The 18,333-nt window shown below is 38.3% G+C and overlaps 1 protein-coding gene across 1 annotated transcript; it reads left to right on the top strand.

Annotated features, from left to right (window-relative positions):
• The first annotated feature begins 245 nt into the window (after positions 1-245).
• vgll2b (vestigial-like family member 2b) lies at positions 246-18,040 on the top strand. The gene is made up of 3 exons (XM_028819639.2): positions 246-496; positions 7,179-7,443; positions 17,397-18,040. Exons 1-3 carry the CDS (start codon positions 401-403, stop codon positions 17,816-17,818), a joined length of 783 nt encoding a protein of 260 aa, XP_028675472.1. The 5' UTR covers positions 246-400; the 3' UTR covers positions 17,819-18,040.
• The last annotated feature ends 293 nt before the right edge of the window (positions 18,041-18,333 follow it).

Genomic DNA, 18,333 nt, shown 5'->3' with positions numbered 1-18,333 from the left:
AGCTAACCCTTACACCACATGATATTATTTATGTATCTGAAAGATTAAAAACAAAATTAAGTGATTTAAAAGAAGAAAAAGGGTGTCAGGTGCTGCAAATATTTCCGACTCTGCTTCTACTACATTTTACACACAACCAAGATTGAAACTGCATGTGGGGCTATTAAGCCTGTCTTGGCACGAGAGAGTTTTTGAGCTGAGCTGGGCGGAGCCTGCAATCCAAAGCACAGCCTGGCTCCCGTGACTGCCGATTTTAGTGTGTGGGAAGAGCAATGCTGTCTGTCTCCCCGTGGACGCCTCACTTGTTTTGGAATGCCAGACGACTCCCGCGTGTTCCCTGCAAAAGAAAGAAGAATGGAGACGCTGCCGCTCCACTGATCCCTGCTGGCAGGCTGGTCAGATGGTGAGACTCTACATGGAGGTTATGCATCCAGTCCGTGGGCGTTACAGGGGCATCGCTACAACTGACACCGCGCACAATGGCACCAGCCTACAGGTACGCTGCGTTTTACGGAGTCTGAAAAGAAAAACCTAATTTATAGCTGCAAATATTAAAAGAACGCATCCTCGAAACTATTTATTTATTTATTTTTTTCCAATGTGGTCTCCTCTTAGAAGTTAATTAGTAATTATTCCACCTATTTCCGGAAGCTTATTTGCATACATTAATATCAATAACCCCTTTCAAATAATGAAAACTTTGCACAATTCACCGTTATAAGCGGTGATTTATTTCGGATAGGCGTCATTCATTTTTTAGCATGCATTAATTAAGAAAACCAATCCCATGAAAAGAAGTTCAGGCACATTAATGTGATTTATGGTCGAAGCAGAGTACAATGCGAAGTATTCATGAAAATAGAGAGGAGAACAGATGCACGGATAGTGTGGAATTGAAAATGTGGACTTGCTGCTGAAAGAAAGAAAGAAAGAAAGAAAGAAAGAAAGAAAGAAAGAAAGAAAGAAAGAAAGAACATTATCGCGCGCTACTAAAAATAGAATAAAGCTTTGCGCAATCCTCTGAATTTTGCATATTCGGGATCATCGGCTTTCGTCCAGTTAATAAATAAACAAACGATTCACGTATCAAATTTGTTTTAGACATTATATGGAGATAAATGTTGTGCTCCCTAAAATGAGCTCACTGTCTCTATCTAATGTATTGAAAGATACTATATAAACTTCGTTCATTATATTCAAGTAAAATGCAATTGTCTGTATAGTATTTATAGTTACAAGGCCATAGTGCATATGTTTATAATAAACAGAAAATTAAAATTATATTCAGTATATACTGTACATTTAAACTGCTCTGTGGTGGACTGGTGTTCTGACGATTTGTGCTGCATTGTCGAAATATGCTACACATGCAAATATTTACAAGTCTAAAAGTCAAAATGTCGAAATCAGCATAAAATTTTTATGGTGTTAGTCACCATCAGCTAACGTTTGTTTTTACGGTTGTACAAGCCAATCATATTCGACTAACAATCACTACTATACTGGATAAAAAAAAAAACTGAAATTAAAATGGGAAAGGCATTTGATTGAGGTATTGGATACGTCTGCTCCTAATGGCTTAAACGACAAGTAATAATGTTAGTAGGGCTTGTTTTAATCAATTTAATTTATTTTTTTAAGCAACTTATTTATCGACTGTTGTTTTAGAATAAATTAATACTGCGCGTGCGCAGAAAAGCTTTGGAACACATTTCGATGGGTTGCGTGGTTCGATACAACACCGGCGCCCTGTCCAAGTCAGTGTCGTGTCTTGCTCCCATTAACCGCTAGGATTCAGCACCCATATCCCTGGACCCAAAGTTGGATTAAGCGGGTTTGAGAAACAAATGGTGCGACATATTGAATAGATAGCAATACACATTATAGCTATATGAATAGCCTACTTATATGGCTATACAGTACTGACTGTTAAGACGTTGACTTAGCTTGATGGACCGAATGGTCTCCTCTCGTCTGTCAAAATTTCTTGCGTTCTTTTGTTATGAATAGACGAACTTACCTTCCAGGTTGTTCCCTATTTTATTTCAACACGTCATTAATCATTCTTTTAAGCACGAAATTTATCTTCGATGACTTAGCCACGTGGTTGACTCAGCTATGCCCCTACACGTATTTCATGACGGTTAGTAGACAGAGCAGCCTGAGACCACGTGCCTCTTTTAATGGATTATACGTTTTATTTACTCTTTGCCTATTTCTTTTTCCATCTAATGTTGCCTGTTGATGACTGATTTTATTGTTTCCATTGTGTTTTGTTTGCGAGTATTTTTAAGACAACACCAACCCGACCAATTAAATGACTGAAGGGCTTTTGGTAAATGGAAGTATGTACAGGAATATTATAAAATATACACAAAGCATGTTGATGATTTGGACCAAACTTACTCTCGTTCTCGTTACTCTCGTGATACACTTTATGGCACTTGACTGGGTTGTGTGATTACTCATAGATCCTATTGCTTGACAAAACACAGCAATCTTTTCGTATGAAGCTGGGTATTTGGGCTTTAAAAAGGTTCCTAATATGTGGACAAATCGGAAATCTTTAGGTTACTTACACAGCAAATCAAGAAAACCTGAACGTTAGTCTGTAGGAGTCCTATTAACATCATTAATTTATTGGTATTTCACAAATCTGTTATAATTTATGTATAGTTATTTAGGTAACCTATCTAAGTAAATACAGTTCTTTCTTGAACCTTCACGTGAATGGCTCTTTTTGGGAACATAAACATGGTTCCCCTGTATGGCACCTCTCTGAAGAACCACTCCTGATACCTTAATTTTTAAGAATGTACTCTGCTTTGTCTTTAACGTCGTATATTTGATTTTTAAACGAAACTTCCTCTAAGGCGAACATATTTATGTAACGGAATTTCAAACGGTAAGTTATCTTTTTCCACTTACACTTTAGCAGATAGCACCCACAATGATCTGTTCCGGATAAAAACATCAACACTATGTTCCGCTCTTAAATAAAAATTAGCCTTTGTATATTCTCTTTCACAGAACAATACAAAAATCAAAAACGATTATTAAAAACAATTCTGTATTTATTATATTCGGAAAGAATCAATATACTTGCTGGAGTCTCTTCGTAATACCTCAATTTAAGAGACCAAGTGAAACTGATCTGAAAGTGAAGATGACTGTGATGTTGATGATGTTCAATGACGATGATGATTCGGTGTCGCAGTGGTTAGCGTTGCTGCTCGTTTAGAAATGAAGCCGCGTCATGGCGGAGTTTGCACGCTATGCTCAGGTCGCAGTGATTTTTTGTTTCCACAATGCAGGGTAGGTTACCAGGCTATTCCAAGTTGGTTCTGTGTGAATGTCAATGTGAATGTGCGTGAGTGGTCACTCCTCCAGTGCTGATTCCCACCTCGCGCCCAGTGACGTTCTGCAAGTCACATCTGAACAAGAAGATTAGCTAATGGATGGCTAGAAGGATTTCAAGGACTTATACTTCCCAAATATATAATTGTCCGGTCAAAATAACCCAACAAGTATTTAAAGGTAGACATTGCCTCTCGCTGCCAGAGTTTTAGCAACTGAACGGCGCTAAAATAGAAACCTACATGCAAAATACAGTGCAGCGTCTCATCAAAGACATACATACGAACCTATCAGCTGAAGGATTTTATAGTTGAATTGTTCCCTGAATAGCAGCCCTGTATTAATCAAGCTCACAATGCAAACTGTATTTAGTTTTGTTCAACTACAATTTAAGCTAAATTTCGAATGCTTTTTGTAACCGAAGGATATGTATTAAAGAAAATGCATTATTGAACATTGACAAAGTTAACATCGCCCCCTACAGGGTAATAGGAAGAAAGTAAAGTAACTCCGAAAAAGACGTATGACCTCTCTTGGAACTAACTCTTCACTGCAACAAACATGCAGTGCCATGAAATCAGTTAGTCCAGAATGTTTACTGAGAACACAAAGAGATTTATAGACGTTGTAAATTCTACCGGCTGTTGTGAGACAATGATTTTTTTCTTCTTCTTGGATTACGGAATTTAATTTGAGAAAGTAGGCGTCTGCGTGAATATTTCCAGCGATGGAGGGATCGGCACCCGAACTAGGTTTGGATACAGTGCTTTCTGGATAGACTTCTCCTCTCCATAAATCTGAACTGGATTACAAGAGATAGAAAATAGATGGATGGATGGAAAGCTGAGAACACTTGACAAGAGCGAACAAAGATACAGCGCCTCTGTATAAAGTGACAAAATAAAGACGGCGCTTGTAAGCCATGAACGAAGGTCACATTCCAGACTCTGACCCAAAAATCACTAGAATACTCAAAGTGTGCAGCAGAAACCTCTACAGTTACACACTTGACTGATTCTGCTGGAACAAAAGCACTTCTAATCTTTGAGAGCAGCTCTAACAGTCCCGATTCTGGTGGCCCATTATTTGTTGCTTTTCATTTCTGCGAAATGCCTCTCATACATTAATTGACCATTTAAATGAATTAATGGCAAGTGGGGTCAAAGGATGGATATGTGAGCCTTGTCTTTCCCTACACAGTAAGGATTAAATAAAAACATCTATCTGCCTTTTCAAGAAATAATACTTAAAACTGACAAATTTCCCCCAGAACAAATTAAGATCTATCTATCTATCTATCTATCTATCTATCTATCTATCTATCTATCTATCTATCTATCTATCTATCTATCTATCTATCTATCTATCTATCTATCTATCTATCTATCTATCTATCTATCTATCTATCTATCTATCTATAAAAAATGTTTTGTTGGATCAACCTAAATAAATTACTTCACAAGGTAACAAGCAATTTAATTGATTTCTTTCAAATTTTAAAAAGTATTTGAGTAAACTTATTTCATTTGAGTTTGTTTTAACCTTTTCAAAAACTTGAATAAAAGCCAAAAATGTATTTAGTTCAAATCAAATTTCTTTAAAAACTCAAATTACTGTGGTGGGCTGGCACCCTGCCCGGGGTTTGTTTCCTGCCTTGCGCCCTGTGTTGGCTGGGATTGGCTCCAGCAGACCCTGTCACCCTGTAGTTAGGATATAGTGGGTTGGATAATGGATGGATGAACTCAAATTAAAATTTTGTCCATTATTGTATTCACTGTAATGCCAACTTAAATTCTATATATATATATATATTCACGAACTCGAGGCAGAGTCATATAAAGGTTTGGGGCAGCCACCCGCGTAATTTGGTTTCCTGGCTGCAAAGTTGCTTTTCAAAATAATACAGCACTGATGTGCACAAAACTGAGTCCAAACAGAACTGAGGGAATAGGGAAAAGGTGTAGGCTTTTAAAGGGGGAGACAGGAAGTGAAGCCAAAGGGGTCGGGCTCATGTAGGTCTTCTGCCATTGGTGCGAGCCCGGACGTGACATCACAGGGGTTGGAGCTGGCAAGGTCTCCAAAGCGATTTTTTGCTTTAGACTAAATAGAAGAAGTTACATTAAGCGCCAGCAAGGTTTTTCAATTTGAAGTAAAGCAAAAAATTATGTTAGGTGAACAAACATATTAATATAGTTCATTACAACTACTAAAATTACCTTAAATCAAAAAGAGCCCTTTTTCTCTTTTTAGAATCTATCTATCTATCTATCTATCTATCTATCTATCTATCTATCTATCTATCTATCTATCTATCTATCTATCTATCTATCTATCTATCTATCTATCTATTATATAGTGCCTTTCACATCTATCTATCTATCTATCTATTATATAGTGCCTTTCACATCTATCTTTCTATCTATCTATCTATCTATCTATCTATCTATCTATCTATCTATCTATCTATCTATCTATCTATCTATCTATCTATCTATCTATCTATCTATCTATCTATCTATCTATCTATCTATCTATCTATCTATCTATCTATATTTTGTATGTTGTGTCTTATCTATCTGTTTAAAATACAAGGCTATTCAAAATGAAAGAGCAGATTTCAAAAATGTATTTATAACAAACTGTATAAGACAGAAACACATTCTGCACATCACTGGATAGAGGAAAGTTCAAAGTTTAAAAGCCTGCCTAAAAGTACCAATGAGTGCCACCGAGCGCTGTTTCTCATTTATAGTATAGTAGCATTTCCACTTGGAGGTCCAGCATTACCTGAATGACACCATTCCAGGATAATGGATTGGAAGAGGTGGACAACAAGTTCTTGCTCATCATCTATGGCCTCCCAGGTCTCCAGACCTTACCCTCTGCAATTTTTATCTTTGGGAGTACATTAAAGAAAAAGTGTTTGTTACACCTTTGCCTGCTAATCTTCAAGATTTGTGACATCGAATTGAGGAAGCTGTGAATTCAGTAACTAGGGACCAGTTGACTCATGTGTGGCAAGAAATGGTCTACCATTTTGAGGTTCATCGCACTACACATGGTGCTCATGTTGAGTGCATGCAACCTCAAGGACCACAGGACTAAACTATGAACTTTCCTCTATTCAGTGTGGAATGTGTTTCTGTCTTGCACAGTTTGTTTGAAAGAAATTTTTGAAATCTGCTCTTTCATTTTGAATATCCCTGTATAATGGGTATCTTAATATCAAAGTGGTTAGCACTGCTTCTTCATGGATTCAGCATCCTGATGATTTGGAATCAAGTCCTGTGTCCAATCATTGTCCACATGGTGTATGCACATCCTCTTTGTCTGCAGGAGATTTCCTCCAAGTACTCCTTCTCTCTTTCCATGTCTCTATACACATGCTGGTTAGTTTTTCATAAAGCCTTCTTTGACCCTGTTATTGCTTGCATGAGTCAAAGTCAAAGTCTTTCAGTCTTTTCAGCTTGGGCTGTAGCCCTCCAGTTACAGAGGTTATATCTTGTTCCTGGAGGAATTACTTATTTTGAACTGATTTGGGGTCTTCAGGTGCCTCCTATTATTTCTCAAACTGGGGTCACAGAACCTGAAGAGGTGGATATTATTCTTCCTGGCGGTGCCCTCATTCATTCAATGATCTGTAGCACTTCGGGTTCTGGTGTCCTTCCTGGGTGAGACCATCTGAAGGCTGCTTTCTAGTTCCATCATACAGTATGTGCTTCAATCCAAATCATATCAATAAATTTGATGTCTTTGGAAATTGAATGTATTACTTAACTAGAGCCTTTCAATTTTTTTTTCTCTCTCATTTTTTTTCACAGTTTTTAGAAAACAACCAGAAAATGCAGAAAAATTCAGAAGGCTTGTTGTCTGGCCTTTGTTCTCCATCATTTCCAGGAATGAATAATGATGGCCAAGATAAAGAGAAACAGGAGGCTACCGAGGCCAAGTATCTCAACTCTCGCTGTGTCCTTTTGACTTATTACCATGGGGACATCAGCAGTGTAGTGGATGAACACTTCTCGAGGGCTTTGAGTAACTACACCGAAGAAGACAAAAAGAAGTGTGACACAGAACATGGAGCAGGTAGTCTCCTCATGTTTCATTATTATATTCACTCTTAACAATATTGGTTCTAAAATGATACTTTACTGGTTTGTGTGGTTCCTTGAAGAACAATTGCTTGACAAAAAAACATTTCATTATGGCAAGGGTGTTTTTCATATGAAGGTTCTTTGGGTTTTGAAAGGGTTCATAATGTGCAGACAAAACAGAAATCTGTAATGTATAGTAGATGAGCTAGCAGGATACAAGAAAACCTGAACTTACAATCTGGGCACTATTGGTATTTCACAAATCTGGTAACATCTTTTCATGGTATTTTATTGTTCGGAGTCAGGTCTAAATAAATAAAGGTTCGTTCTCGAACCTTCTCATGAAGGTTCTTTTAGGGACCAAAATATGGTTCACCTATGGCAGGGGAGGGCAAAGTCGTTCCTGGAGGGTCACAGTGGCTGCAGGTTTTTGTTACAACCCAATTGCTCAATAAGAAGCACTGATTGCTCAAGTAACACTTTTCTGCTTCATTTTAGTTGTCTCGCTCATTAAGATTTTGAACCCTTATTTATTATTTTAGTCTTAAACAGCTGTATTCTTGGTTTTTAATTGCTCCTCATTAGCAATAAGATGCAAATGACAAAAGAAACCAGCATTTCTCCCTTTAGCTTGTTTCAATTTACACATGTGTGGATTTATTGTGCACTGTTTGGTTTAATTAAATACTTGGAAGGAATGTGAAGAGGAAAAAATGAAGGGCTGAGAATTACTCATCCGTTTTAGACTTCATATCATTTGGATGATATCTTTAGAAAGGAAGAATGACCTGACATGACAGAGTTAAAGCATTAACAGGCCATGAAATTAAATTATTGACAAGGATTCTTTTCTAATTAAGCAACTGGGTCGGAACAAAAACCTGCAGCCACTGGGCTGACTGTGCCAACACTTGCCCTTTTGCTACTTTAATTTTTAAGAGGGTACAAACAAAGTCATCAGTGACAAAAAAATGTTTTTCAACCATTTTATTCTTACCCTAAAGTTACTGGCATTTAGTTAGTGATTTATAAGGTGTAAAGATATACCAGTTGCTTCTAGCAGGTCACCATATTGAAATTGTTGAAGCTGCCTGTCCATCCATGCTTATCACCTGCCAGCTACTTTTGTATAGTGTCACCATTATACATATTTGAATTCAAACAAAAATATGATCAGAGTCGTCAGACAACTGGGCATTTACTTTTACTTGACTTCTTATCATTTACATTTACATTTCTATTTATTTGTTGACAGATGCTTCTATCCAAAAGTGATTTAAAAAAGAGGTAAACATAATCGAGTAATGTTAAGCTCGGGCCTGTTTGTTCAGCAAGTGTAATAGGACAGGTAACAACAATTGATTGCCACAAGTGAAAAGATGTAATAATTAATACATTTACCAACATAAATAAACAATCGATAAAGCAATTAAATGTAATGTAACAATAAAACAACCTACAGTATGAAATATCACAGAGCAATTTTTTTGATCAATCAGGCAGATATTCACAGAACAGGTGGGTTTTCAATTGCTTCTTAAATACAACGAAGGAGTCAGCAGTATGGATGGAGGTGGGCAGCTCATTCCACCAACTAGGATCTACACAGGAGAAGAGTCTGGATTGAGACATGATAGCACACAGAGGAGGCATCACCAGACGCTGTTCCATGGAAGACCTGAGTGAGCAAGAAGGAGCATAGCATCTCACCAGTGTCTCTGTATACAGGTGCTGACACAATGACTACTCTGTAGGCAAGCATCAGGGATTTGAACTTGATGTGTGTTGCTACTGGGAGCCATTCTATTGACCCGAAGAGAGGCGTGACATGTGCCCATCTTGGCTGATTAAATACAAGATGGTCACTGAATTCTGGACCATGTGCAACAGATAACTGATAATACATGCGGATACTCCTGTCAGAAGTGAGTTGCAGTTGTCCAGACACGATAAGAGCAAAGGTCTGGACCAGAGGTTGTGCTGCATATTCCATCAGATTTGGTCTGATCTTGCGGATGTTGTACAGCGTGAACCTACATGAATGAGAAACAGTAGAAATATGGTCAGAAAAAGATAGCTGCTCCTCAACCACCACCCCAAGGTTACATGCATTACTTGGCAGATGTTAGTGACATGCAGAGGAGCTGGCTGATACCATGTTGTCCTCTAGAAGGTGTGACAGGTACAGCAGTGTATCATCAGCATAGCACTGATAAGAGAACCAATGGGACTGGATGACAGAGCCCAGCAAAGTGGTACAGTATATAGAAAGAAAATTATCATTTTACATCCTGAAATAACGAGCATCAGCTATGATTTATGTAGGCCTGAGAAAGACATTACATATGAGATATTAAATATGACAGACTGGCTTTTGTAAAATTACATGCCATGATTTCCTAAAAGCATGAATAATCCAGGGTCCCTCAATGATTCCATGCTATGAAAACCTAAGACATTGCTAGTATTCATAATGTTATTATCAAGAGCAAAATGAAAAAAATATATTGGACGATGAGAAAGTAGTCTGAATACTCACTACACTTATTACTAAAAATATCCATCCATTATCCAACCCGCTATATCCTAACAACAGGGTCACAGTGTTCTGCTGGAGCCAATCCCAGCCAACACAGGGTGCAAGGCAGGAAACAAACCCCAGGCAGGGCACCAGCCCACCGCAAGACACACCAAGGACAATTTGGGATCGCCAATGCACCTAACCTGCATGTCTTTGGACGGGGAGAACATACAAACTCCACACAGGGAGGAGCCGAGAAGTGAACCCGGGTCTCCTAACTGCGAGGCAGCAGCACCACCCACTGCACCACCGTGCCGCCCTACTAAAAATATCTATACACCAAACCCAAAATACTAGAAATCATTGTCAAAAAATGTTGCAAAGTCCTAACTCCAACTTGAAATTTCTAACCCTAAATAAATGTAGAGAAATTGATATTTGTATTTTTGTTTTAGAAATTGATCCAAAACGTGGATAACCAAAACATTTGTTCCACCATTAGACAGAGGAGGAAAAAGATAATGGGCATAGCAGCCTGTAAATATTACGGCCCTTGCCATGCAAAGGTCAACACAGAATTGTATTTTACAACAAGAAATGGAATGGCGTTGATTCTTCAGCCTCTTAGATCTGCCACAAGTCCTCTCCTTGACCCACTACAGTATTCTTACCGTGCCACCAGGTCAGTTGAGGATACAGTGAATATAACTCTCCATTACATCTGGCAGCATCTTCAGCGAGTCATGCCAGGATCTTATTTGTGGATTTCAGTTCTAGCTTCAGTATAAACCTACCAGAACAAATGTCTCAGTATGAATGTGGACTTTGCCATGTATCTCTGGATCTTAGACTTTCTAAGTAACAGGTATCAGACAGTGAAGATAGGTGAATATCAGTCAGGGTCCCTGCTGGTGAGCACAGAGTCCCCTAAATTCTGTCCCATCTCCTTTTCTCTGTGTACACCAGTGACTGCATCTCCATTTTCCCATCTGTTAAACCGCTGCAGGTTGCTGCTGACGCCACCTTGATTGACCTGATGACAGAAAGAGACGAGGTTCCATATCAGAGGGAGAGGGGTTGGCTGTCCAGTTGGTGTACCCTTGAAAAACTTAATTTGTATTTCCTTGAAAAACAGAAGAAACAGTTGTAGATTTTAGGAGACGCTGCTCTTTTCCTACAATCTGAAATAACATACAAAGGTTAACACAAAACTGTATTTTACAACAAGAAATTAAATGGCATTGTTGTCTGATTCTTCATCATCTCAGATTTGTCACTGTCAACAAGGTAGAATCATTTAAATTTCTTGCAACGACTATCACTCACACTCTGAACTGGGATGAAAACATAACTGGTCTGATCAAAGAAGCTCAGCAGGAGATGTTTTTTTCCCCATCATCTTAAAAAGATTAACCTGTGCAAATAAGTGCTAGTACAGTTTTATAGAGCCTTCATTGAAATCATTCTTACTTTTTCCATAACAGTCTGGTATAGAAATGCATCTGGTCACTCCAGATGTAAACTGCAGTGTGTTATTTGAACTGCAGAAAAGATTGTAGGCTGGAAACTGAACTCCATTGAGGTCCTGTATACGTTCAAGAAACAAGCCCAAAATATAAGCAAAAACTACACTCACCCGTGCAGCCTTCCTTTTTACAATACAATACAATAGTTTATTTTTGTATAGCCCAAAATTACACAAGAAGTTCCGCAGTGGGCTTTAACAGGCCCTGCCTCTTGACAGCCCCCCAGCCTTGACTCTCTAAGAAGACAAGGAAAAACTCCCAAAAAAACCTTGTACGGAAAAATGGGAGAAACCTTGGGAAAGGCAGTTCAAAGAGAGACCTCTTTCCAGGTAGGTTGGGTGTGCGGTGGGTGTCAAAAAGAAGGGGGTCAATACAATACAATACAATACACAGAACAGAACAAATCCTCAATACAGTATAAAAATAAAACTTTTAGAAGTACGGAGCAGAATTTAACAGTAGATGATATCACATAAGAAGATTTGGATATATTTAGAGTCCTGGAGACCTCATAGATCAAGCTGCCTCCCCCATTTGGCCATTCCATGGCTGAAACAGTGCTGGCCCAGCCAATCCGATGAAAGGACCCCTCCTTCCCATGATTCCTGCGATCCTCCATCAGGGATGACTTTACCTTAGGCAGGCAAAACAACTTGACAGGTGGGCCGTGGCACCAAGTGCCACATTTGACTACCGAGAAGAGAAACAGAATAGGTGAGGGTTAGTATCCAATTATAACTATCATGTTACTTATGTTTTAGTGCTAATGACTAACAACAGAGATGCAGTCTGTACAGTTAATCAGCAGCTCTAGTCAGGGTATGCTAAACTGAAGTAGTGAGTCTTCAGCTGGGATTTAAAAGCTGAGACAGAAGGGGCATCTCTTATAGTAGCAGGCAGACCATTCCACAGTTTAGGGGCCCTGTAACTAAAAGCTCGACCTCCCACTGTTATTTTATTAATCCTTGGAATCATAAGCAGACCGGCATCTTGAGATCTTAATGTGCGCTCTGGTTTGTAAGTAATGATAAGTTCCGACAAGTAAGCCGGACCTTGGCCATTTAATGCTTTATATGTTAAAAGGAGGATTTTGAAATCTGCCCTAAACCTAACCAGGAGCCAGTGTAAGGATTTAAGAACTAGAGTTATGTGTTCGTATTTTCTTGTTCTTGTAACAATTCTTGCAGCCACATTTTGGATTAACTGGAGGCTGTATTAAGAACAGTTTGAACATCCAGTGAACACCGCATTGCAGTAGTCAGTCCTACTAGAGATAAATGCATGAATTATCATGATTGAGGACACATCACTTGCTACTAAAGTGAAGAGCTACTAGACACAGAAACAGTTTCTTTCCTACTGTAGTCACTGTAGTTAAACACAGTCTGTGATTTGTCTCTGTCTTTTCTTGATTTCTATTCTTATCTATCTACTATATAATAAAACACTAAGATCAGCATGTCTAGTCCCTCAGGGCAATCTCATTGGTCAATTCAGCATTGGTGTGATTGGTCAGTTTGGTGATACGATCGAAATAGGAAGTGTGAGTATGAGATGCATGAGGAGGAGTAAAGGAATAGGATGCACACTGAGAGAGTCTTTAAAGATGGAAAGTTTAAAATTGGACAGGGGATGAGCTAAACATCTACAAAATAAGCCAGCTTTACAGGAAGGAGTTGGAGGGAGGGAGCACCGTGGAAAAGATGCTCAGACACACATGAATACTGAGGAAAGGCCTTGAAGGCATACACAGGGCAAGAGATATCAAATATTTTAAAATGATTTAATTGGCTGTCTTTGACAGATATCGCTCTTAGTTCAATATAAAGTATGGTTATTTTACAAGTATCTGTCTAATCTATTACTGGGCAGGAGAGCAATTCTTTTGTATCTCTGTGTTTATTGTTTATAATGTTGTGATGGTGTCAGGTATTGTATTTTATATTGTTTAATTCTGTGCACCTTGTTATATGTATGGATGTGACACCAAGAGAAATTCCTAGCAACCGTGTTGACTGGTAGAATAATTCAAAGTTCAAGTTCAATGATAATGATAAAAAATAAACAATAAGAATATACTTGCACAAGTTAAAAAAATGAAACAAAGTGTGTACATGTTTCAATAGTCAATTTATAAATTTATAAAAATGAAGCTTCATCGTATTTCACACATTGCTATTTGATATGGCTGCTATTAGAATTCTGCAGCTAAACCCCTTAAGCCTGTTAAATGAATTCTGGAGTGGCTTCCTTAAAAAAGTTCCACAGTCCCACTCCTCCCATTGGAGGACCTTGCATTGCGACCTTCATGACTTGAGAGAATCTACTCCCAGTCCTCATCCATAACATTTGAACAAGGTATCATTTCCTCAACCTTGGAACCATGCTTTGTTCTCCTTTGGTTAGTAGGTGTTCTGACTCCCTAAATGTCTAGTACATTTATGGAGCATTTCATTTCTTGATGATGCCTTTCCCTCACCTTGCATCCTGTTGATTTGAATCTCTTGTTGACACTGTGGGGTTTCCTCTCTCTCTCTCTCTCTCTCTCTCTCTCTCTCTCTCTCTCTCTCTTCTCTCTCTCTCTCTCACTCACTCACTCTCTCTCTCTCTTTCTGAGTCCATACAGCACATAGAAATAAGGAATTACATTAAAGTGTTGAATACTTACTGTAAGATGGAACTGTCACATTTCCCACTTTCCCATCCTTCCAACCCCCCAACAAGATTTCTAAGTTGTATATAATACTGTGTATGTTTTGAATATGGTAGTTGTTTTGTGGAGTATCTTATTACAAAAAAGTCTAAAAATAAATCTAATAGTTGAAAGCACCATCACCATGTAATGCACTGTTGACAGGCACTCTAGGGTAAACAACAGCTGGACATACTGACCTAATGTCCATTGCACAAAGGTTTCCTTTCAACATTTTGTTTTAATTTTGATGATATTATAATGAACACAGTTGGAGATGTATAGTAGTCATAAAAAAAAAAAGTGGGATGGAACTGCAAAATGCAGATTAGCTAAAAAGACTTCAAAAATCCAAACATAGGGTGCTTCCATAAAGTATTACTTAAAAGTGTACAGGCATTGGAAGGACTCTTTTTCATTTTAATTAATAATAATCAATTTCTTTTAACCTAAACTGTTGATTATAAGGTAAAGGTTTAAAAAGGCCTGACATATTTGTTCACTTTTCAGCCTTTATATCTTTAAAAGATGATTTTTCAGTAAGAGTTTAGTTTTGCTATCAGTGCAGTGATGGAAGGTCTTTGCTTGAGGAACACCAGAGGACATTTTTGTGTTTTACATAGCAATAACATTGTGCATCATCTTTTAGCCTACTGTGCTTCATTGTTCTGAAAATGGATAGCACTGTTTGGGATACACATCATGATTATTGCATGTCCTGAGACACCGTTTTTAGAGAGAATTAGAACATTTTTCTTGAGAACAGGCCTTTCAGCCTGACAGGCTTTTGTAACACTGTTGAATTTTGAAGTTCCTTAAAGTCCTAGTGTCTACCATACACTTAGTAATTTTTTTCATGTGTCCATGATTCTGACGTTTTTAGCTTAACCCTCAATGAAAAATATCTTGTACACACATGCAGTTTGAATACATTTTTATGTTACATTTATTTCTTAAAAAACATTTCATTGTGGGCACTCACCAGCTTCTCTGTTCTTTGTTAATTTTCACTGACAGGAAGCACTTCACTGCTTTTCTTATGGTTTGAAGAACTGCCAACATCACTATATTGGGGCTTTTATTAAGCAAAATGAATGGTTATTTATAGAGCAACACTGCGACAATGTGGTAGCAAATGCAGACAGCAAGAATGCTTAGAGGCTAAAGACTGGTTTAAACTGTACTTGAGGTGTCATTGTGGCAAAAATGACATCAGACACGGAGACACAGTCCCATGTGCTGCTTTCACGCGCTGTGTTTTCACCATGCACTGCACACCGAATGCAGCGATTGTGTTTTTCTTAAATTTTCCATTTAATATTTTCTGGCTACGGTAAAGTACAGAAATCAAATCTGCAGGCATGGGGGTTCTTTTGTACACTGTTTTGATATAGATAGTGACATGTCCACTGTGACTCATAGAACCTTCTCATAAGGCACTCCTTCAAGTTTCAGAACTCCTATTTTGTATTCAAATTTAACATTTCTATTTCCTACATGTACTAGGATGGTGCTAACCACAAGAAATATTCCAGTCTCTGAATCTGCTTAATTCATGTCAGGATTATAGATAGCCACAGTTTACCCAGGCTTAACATGCCTTCATAATTCCTCACTTTGAATGCAACTGCTCTTTTAATCTTTGGTCAAGTCAGAAGGTCACTTTAAGATTTTTTTTTTGTTGTTGTTGTTGCTTTTAGTCATTCTGATGTGTATTTGAGCTGGGAGTTATTTGTTATATTAAAATAAAATTACTTTACATTTAATAAAGAGCCATATTTGCTCTGGGGTCAAATAAAGTGCTATCTATCAAGCACAAGGCCATACCTGGACAACACCCAACATCTACAAAAAGACAATAAGCTGTCATGCCTTGTGAATAGTGGTAGCCCCCCACAAACCTGAACTGGATTAAGTGGATTATGAATGAGTGGACATGGGGAAATCAAAGTGTAAACTTCTTTACAACCTGTGGTATGGTATTTCTTCAAGATCACCCATGAACGCCTGTCTTTTTGCACTAGATTTTGAAACATACAGTAGGTGGACATTGAACAAACATAGCCATGTTATCTCCCATTCCTCCTAATTAAGACATGGGTGTGATCTCAGAAGATTAAGCAGATTTTTAAATTGCACCAAGACTTTACTTTTCATCACTGCATTCTGAGGACAGTTTGCTTCTTCCTAGTGATGCCCAATCTCCACACACCCCATTCTATGCTTTCTTACCACCCAATAACATAATCAGCCAACTGTTCTTGGAACATGCCCTCCAGATCATGTTACTGATGGTCTGGAGATCAGGAGTCTCAGATTCTGGAACCCAGATGGCCTGACATATCCTGGGGGTTTTCCTGCCTCTTTGAAAGCCTTGACCTCGATTTCATTCTTTTTGCTCTATGTCTATAAGTACTAGTTTGTTATATTAAAATAAAATGTATTTATTTACTTTTATTAAAAAGCCATATTTGCCATGGGGTCAAATAAAATGCTATCTATCAAGCACAAGGCCATACCTGGACAAAGGACAAGTCCATCACTCTCATGCTCATGAATACACAGGGCAGTTAACTTAACCAATGTCTTTGAAGTGTGGGAGAACATCTAGGAAGGTGGAAGAAAGCCCATGCAGACACTCATATAATTATTAAACTTTCTCTTGATCATTTTTATTATGATGCCTCTAATCTCCCTTTTCTTGTGTTCTATGAGAATAAAAGTTATTACATCAGAATGTTGCTGAAAATATACAGAATAATCTGTTAGGGAGCTTTACACCCTAACTGTTCAACTTTAAGAAGTTTTCAGATTTAATAATCTTTATATAAGAGATGCATGTGAAACATCCTCCGGCATGGCACTGTGGTACAGTGGTTAGTGCGTCTGCCTCAACGATCCAGTGCTGTGGGTCCAGATCCCACTCTAAGCCATTGCCTGTATGCAGTTTTCAAATTGTTCCTGGGTCTCTGTGGGATTTTCTTCCATGTTCCAAAGTTGTGCTTGTTAGTTTAATCAGCCATTTTAAATTGTCCATATGTGAATTGGTTCTTGTGTTGCACCTAATGTTACCCTAATGACTTCAGTTGGATTGAGAATGTTATAATAAACATGAATCAAAATGTTATATTTTTTCATGAATGCCTCTGTAATAGGAGTGAATGAATAACTTAAAAGAGTTTACTGTTCTTGCTTCATTTTTGCAGACAGTTCATCTTCAAGGAGCAAACGGTGTTTCCCACCTTCATTCTGGGACAGTACCTACAACTCCCCAGCAAATAGGAGCCATCATGGTGGACCTCCATACTCAGTGGATATGTACCACTCTGCCATCCATCCTGCCTTCTCCCAGCCTCACCAGCCTGAATCTTGGAGTTACTCTCAGAATCCATCATATCCTCATCCTCGCCCCTTTCATGAACTTTATCGTCCTGAAGGTCTGGAAACCCACTATGCATCTCTTCTTGTGCCAGCTTCACACACTAACAGGCTCCCAGCCATCCCCGGCCATTATGACATTTCAAAGTTGGATCCTGCATCCACATGGCCTGGCCTTCTACCAACCAGTGATATTGCACAGACTTTCAATATAGACACAAGTACTTCCATGCTGAGACAGCTGCAATAAGCATTTTGTTTTTGTGTGCCTTGAGGATGCCCTTCATAACAGTAAACGGTTATCTTTTTGTGGTGCCCAGCCTTCACCCAATGGCTTTTTAACCTACAGGGATGTATTGCATCTATTCTTTGAACTCACGGCCAAATTCTGAGTATTATGGAACTCTGCTCTATTATGATGCTTTGTTTTCTTGTTTGTGCATTCTACCTTTGAATTAAAAAAAATCTGCAATGGATGTCTCCTTCTTCCAAAACACTCAAATTGAATTGAAAATGCCTCACAATATCATGAAATGTGGGGTAAAAGAGTAACTACAAATATTAAGTCTACTCACGTCCACACTCCACCTTTGAAATCCACAGTAAACACAACAAGATAATTCAGAAGAAATCACCCACACCCATATCCTTTATTGTTTTCAGTGACTAGCTGTAAAATGCTGTTATTCAAGTTTTCCAGTTGGAGATTTCATTACGGTAGGTCCACTATAGACTCTGCATTATGTAGACCGTAACAGAATTCCC

Source organism: Erpetoichthys calabaricus, chromosome 14 (assembly GCF_900747795.2).
Source record: "Erpetoichthys calabaricus chromosome 14, fErpCal1.3, whole genome shotgun sequence".
In the NCBI taxonomy this organism is placed as follows: domain Eukaryota; kingdom Metazoa; phylum Chordata; class Cladistia; order Polypteriformes; family Polypteridae; genus Erpetoichthys; species Erpetoichthys calabaricus.
The sequence above is the reverse complement of the archived record's forward strand: the minus strand, read 5'-3'. Positions and strand labels throughout refer to the sequence as shown.

What these genes read in the sequence shown, in the direction of transcription:
- vgll2b (XM_028819639.2), top strand. Translation starts at nt 401, where the DNA reads ATGGTGAGACTCTACATGGAGGTTATGCATCCAGTCCGTGGGCGTTAC. An exon ending in ACAATGGCACCAGCCTACAG is followed by an intron (nt 497 to 7,178) that starts GTACGCTGCGTT and finishes TTTTTTTCACAG; the next exon opens with TTTTTAGAAAACAACCAGAA. An exon ending in TGACACAGAACATGGAGCAG is followed by an intron (nt 7,444 to 17,396) that starts GTAGTCTCCTCA and finishes TCATTTTTGCAG; the next exon opens with ACAGTTCATCTTCAAGGAGC.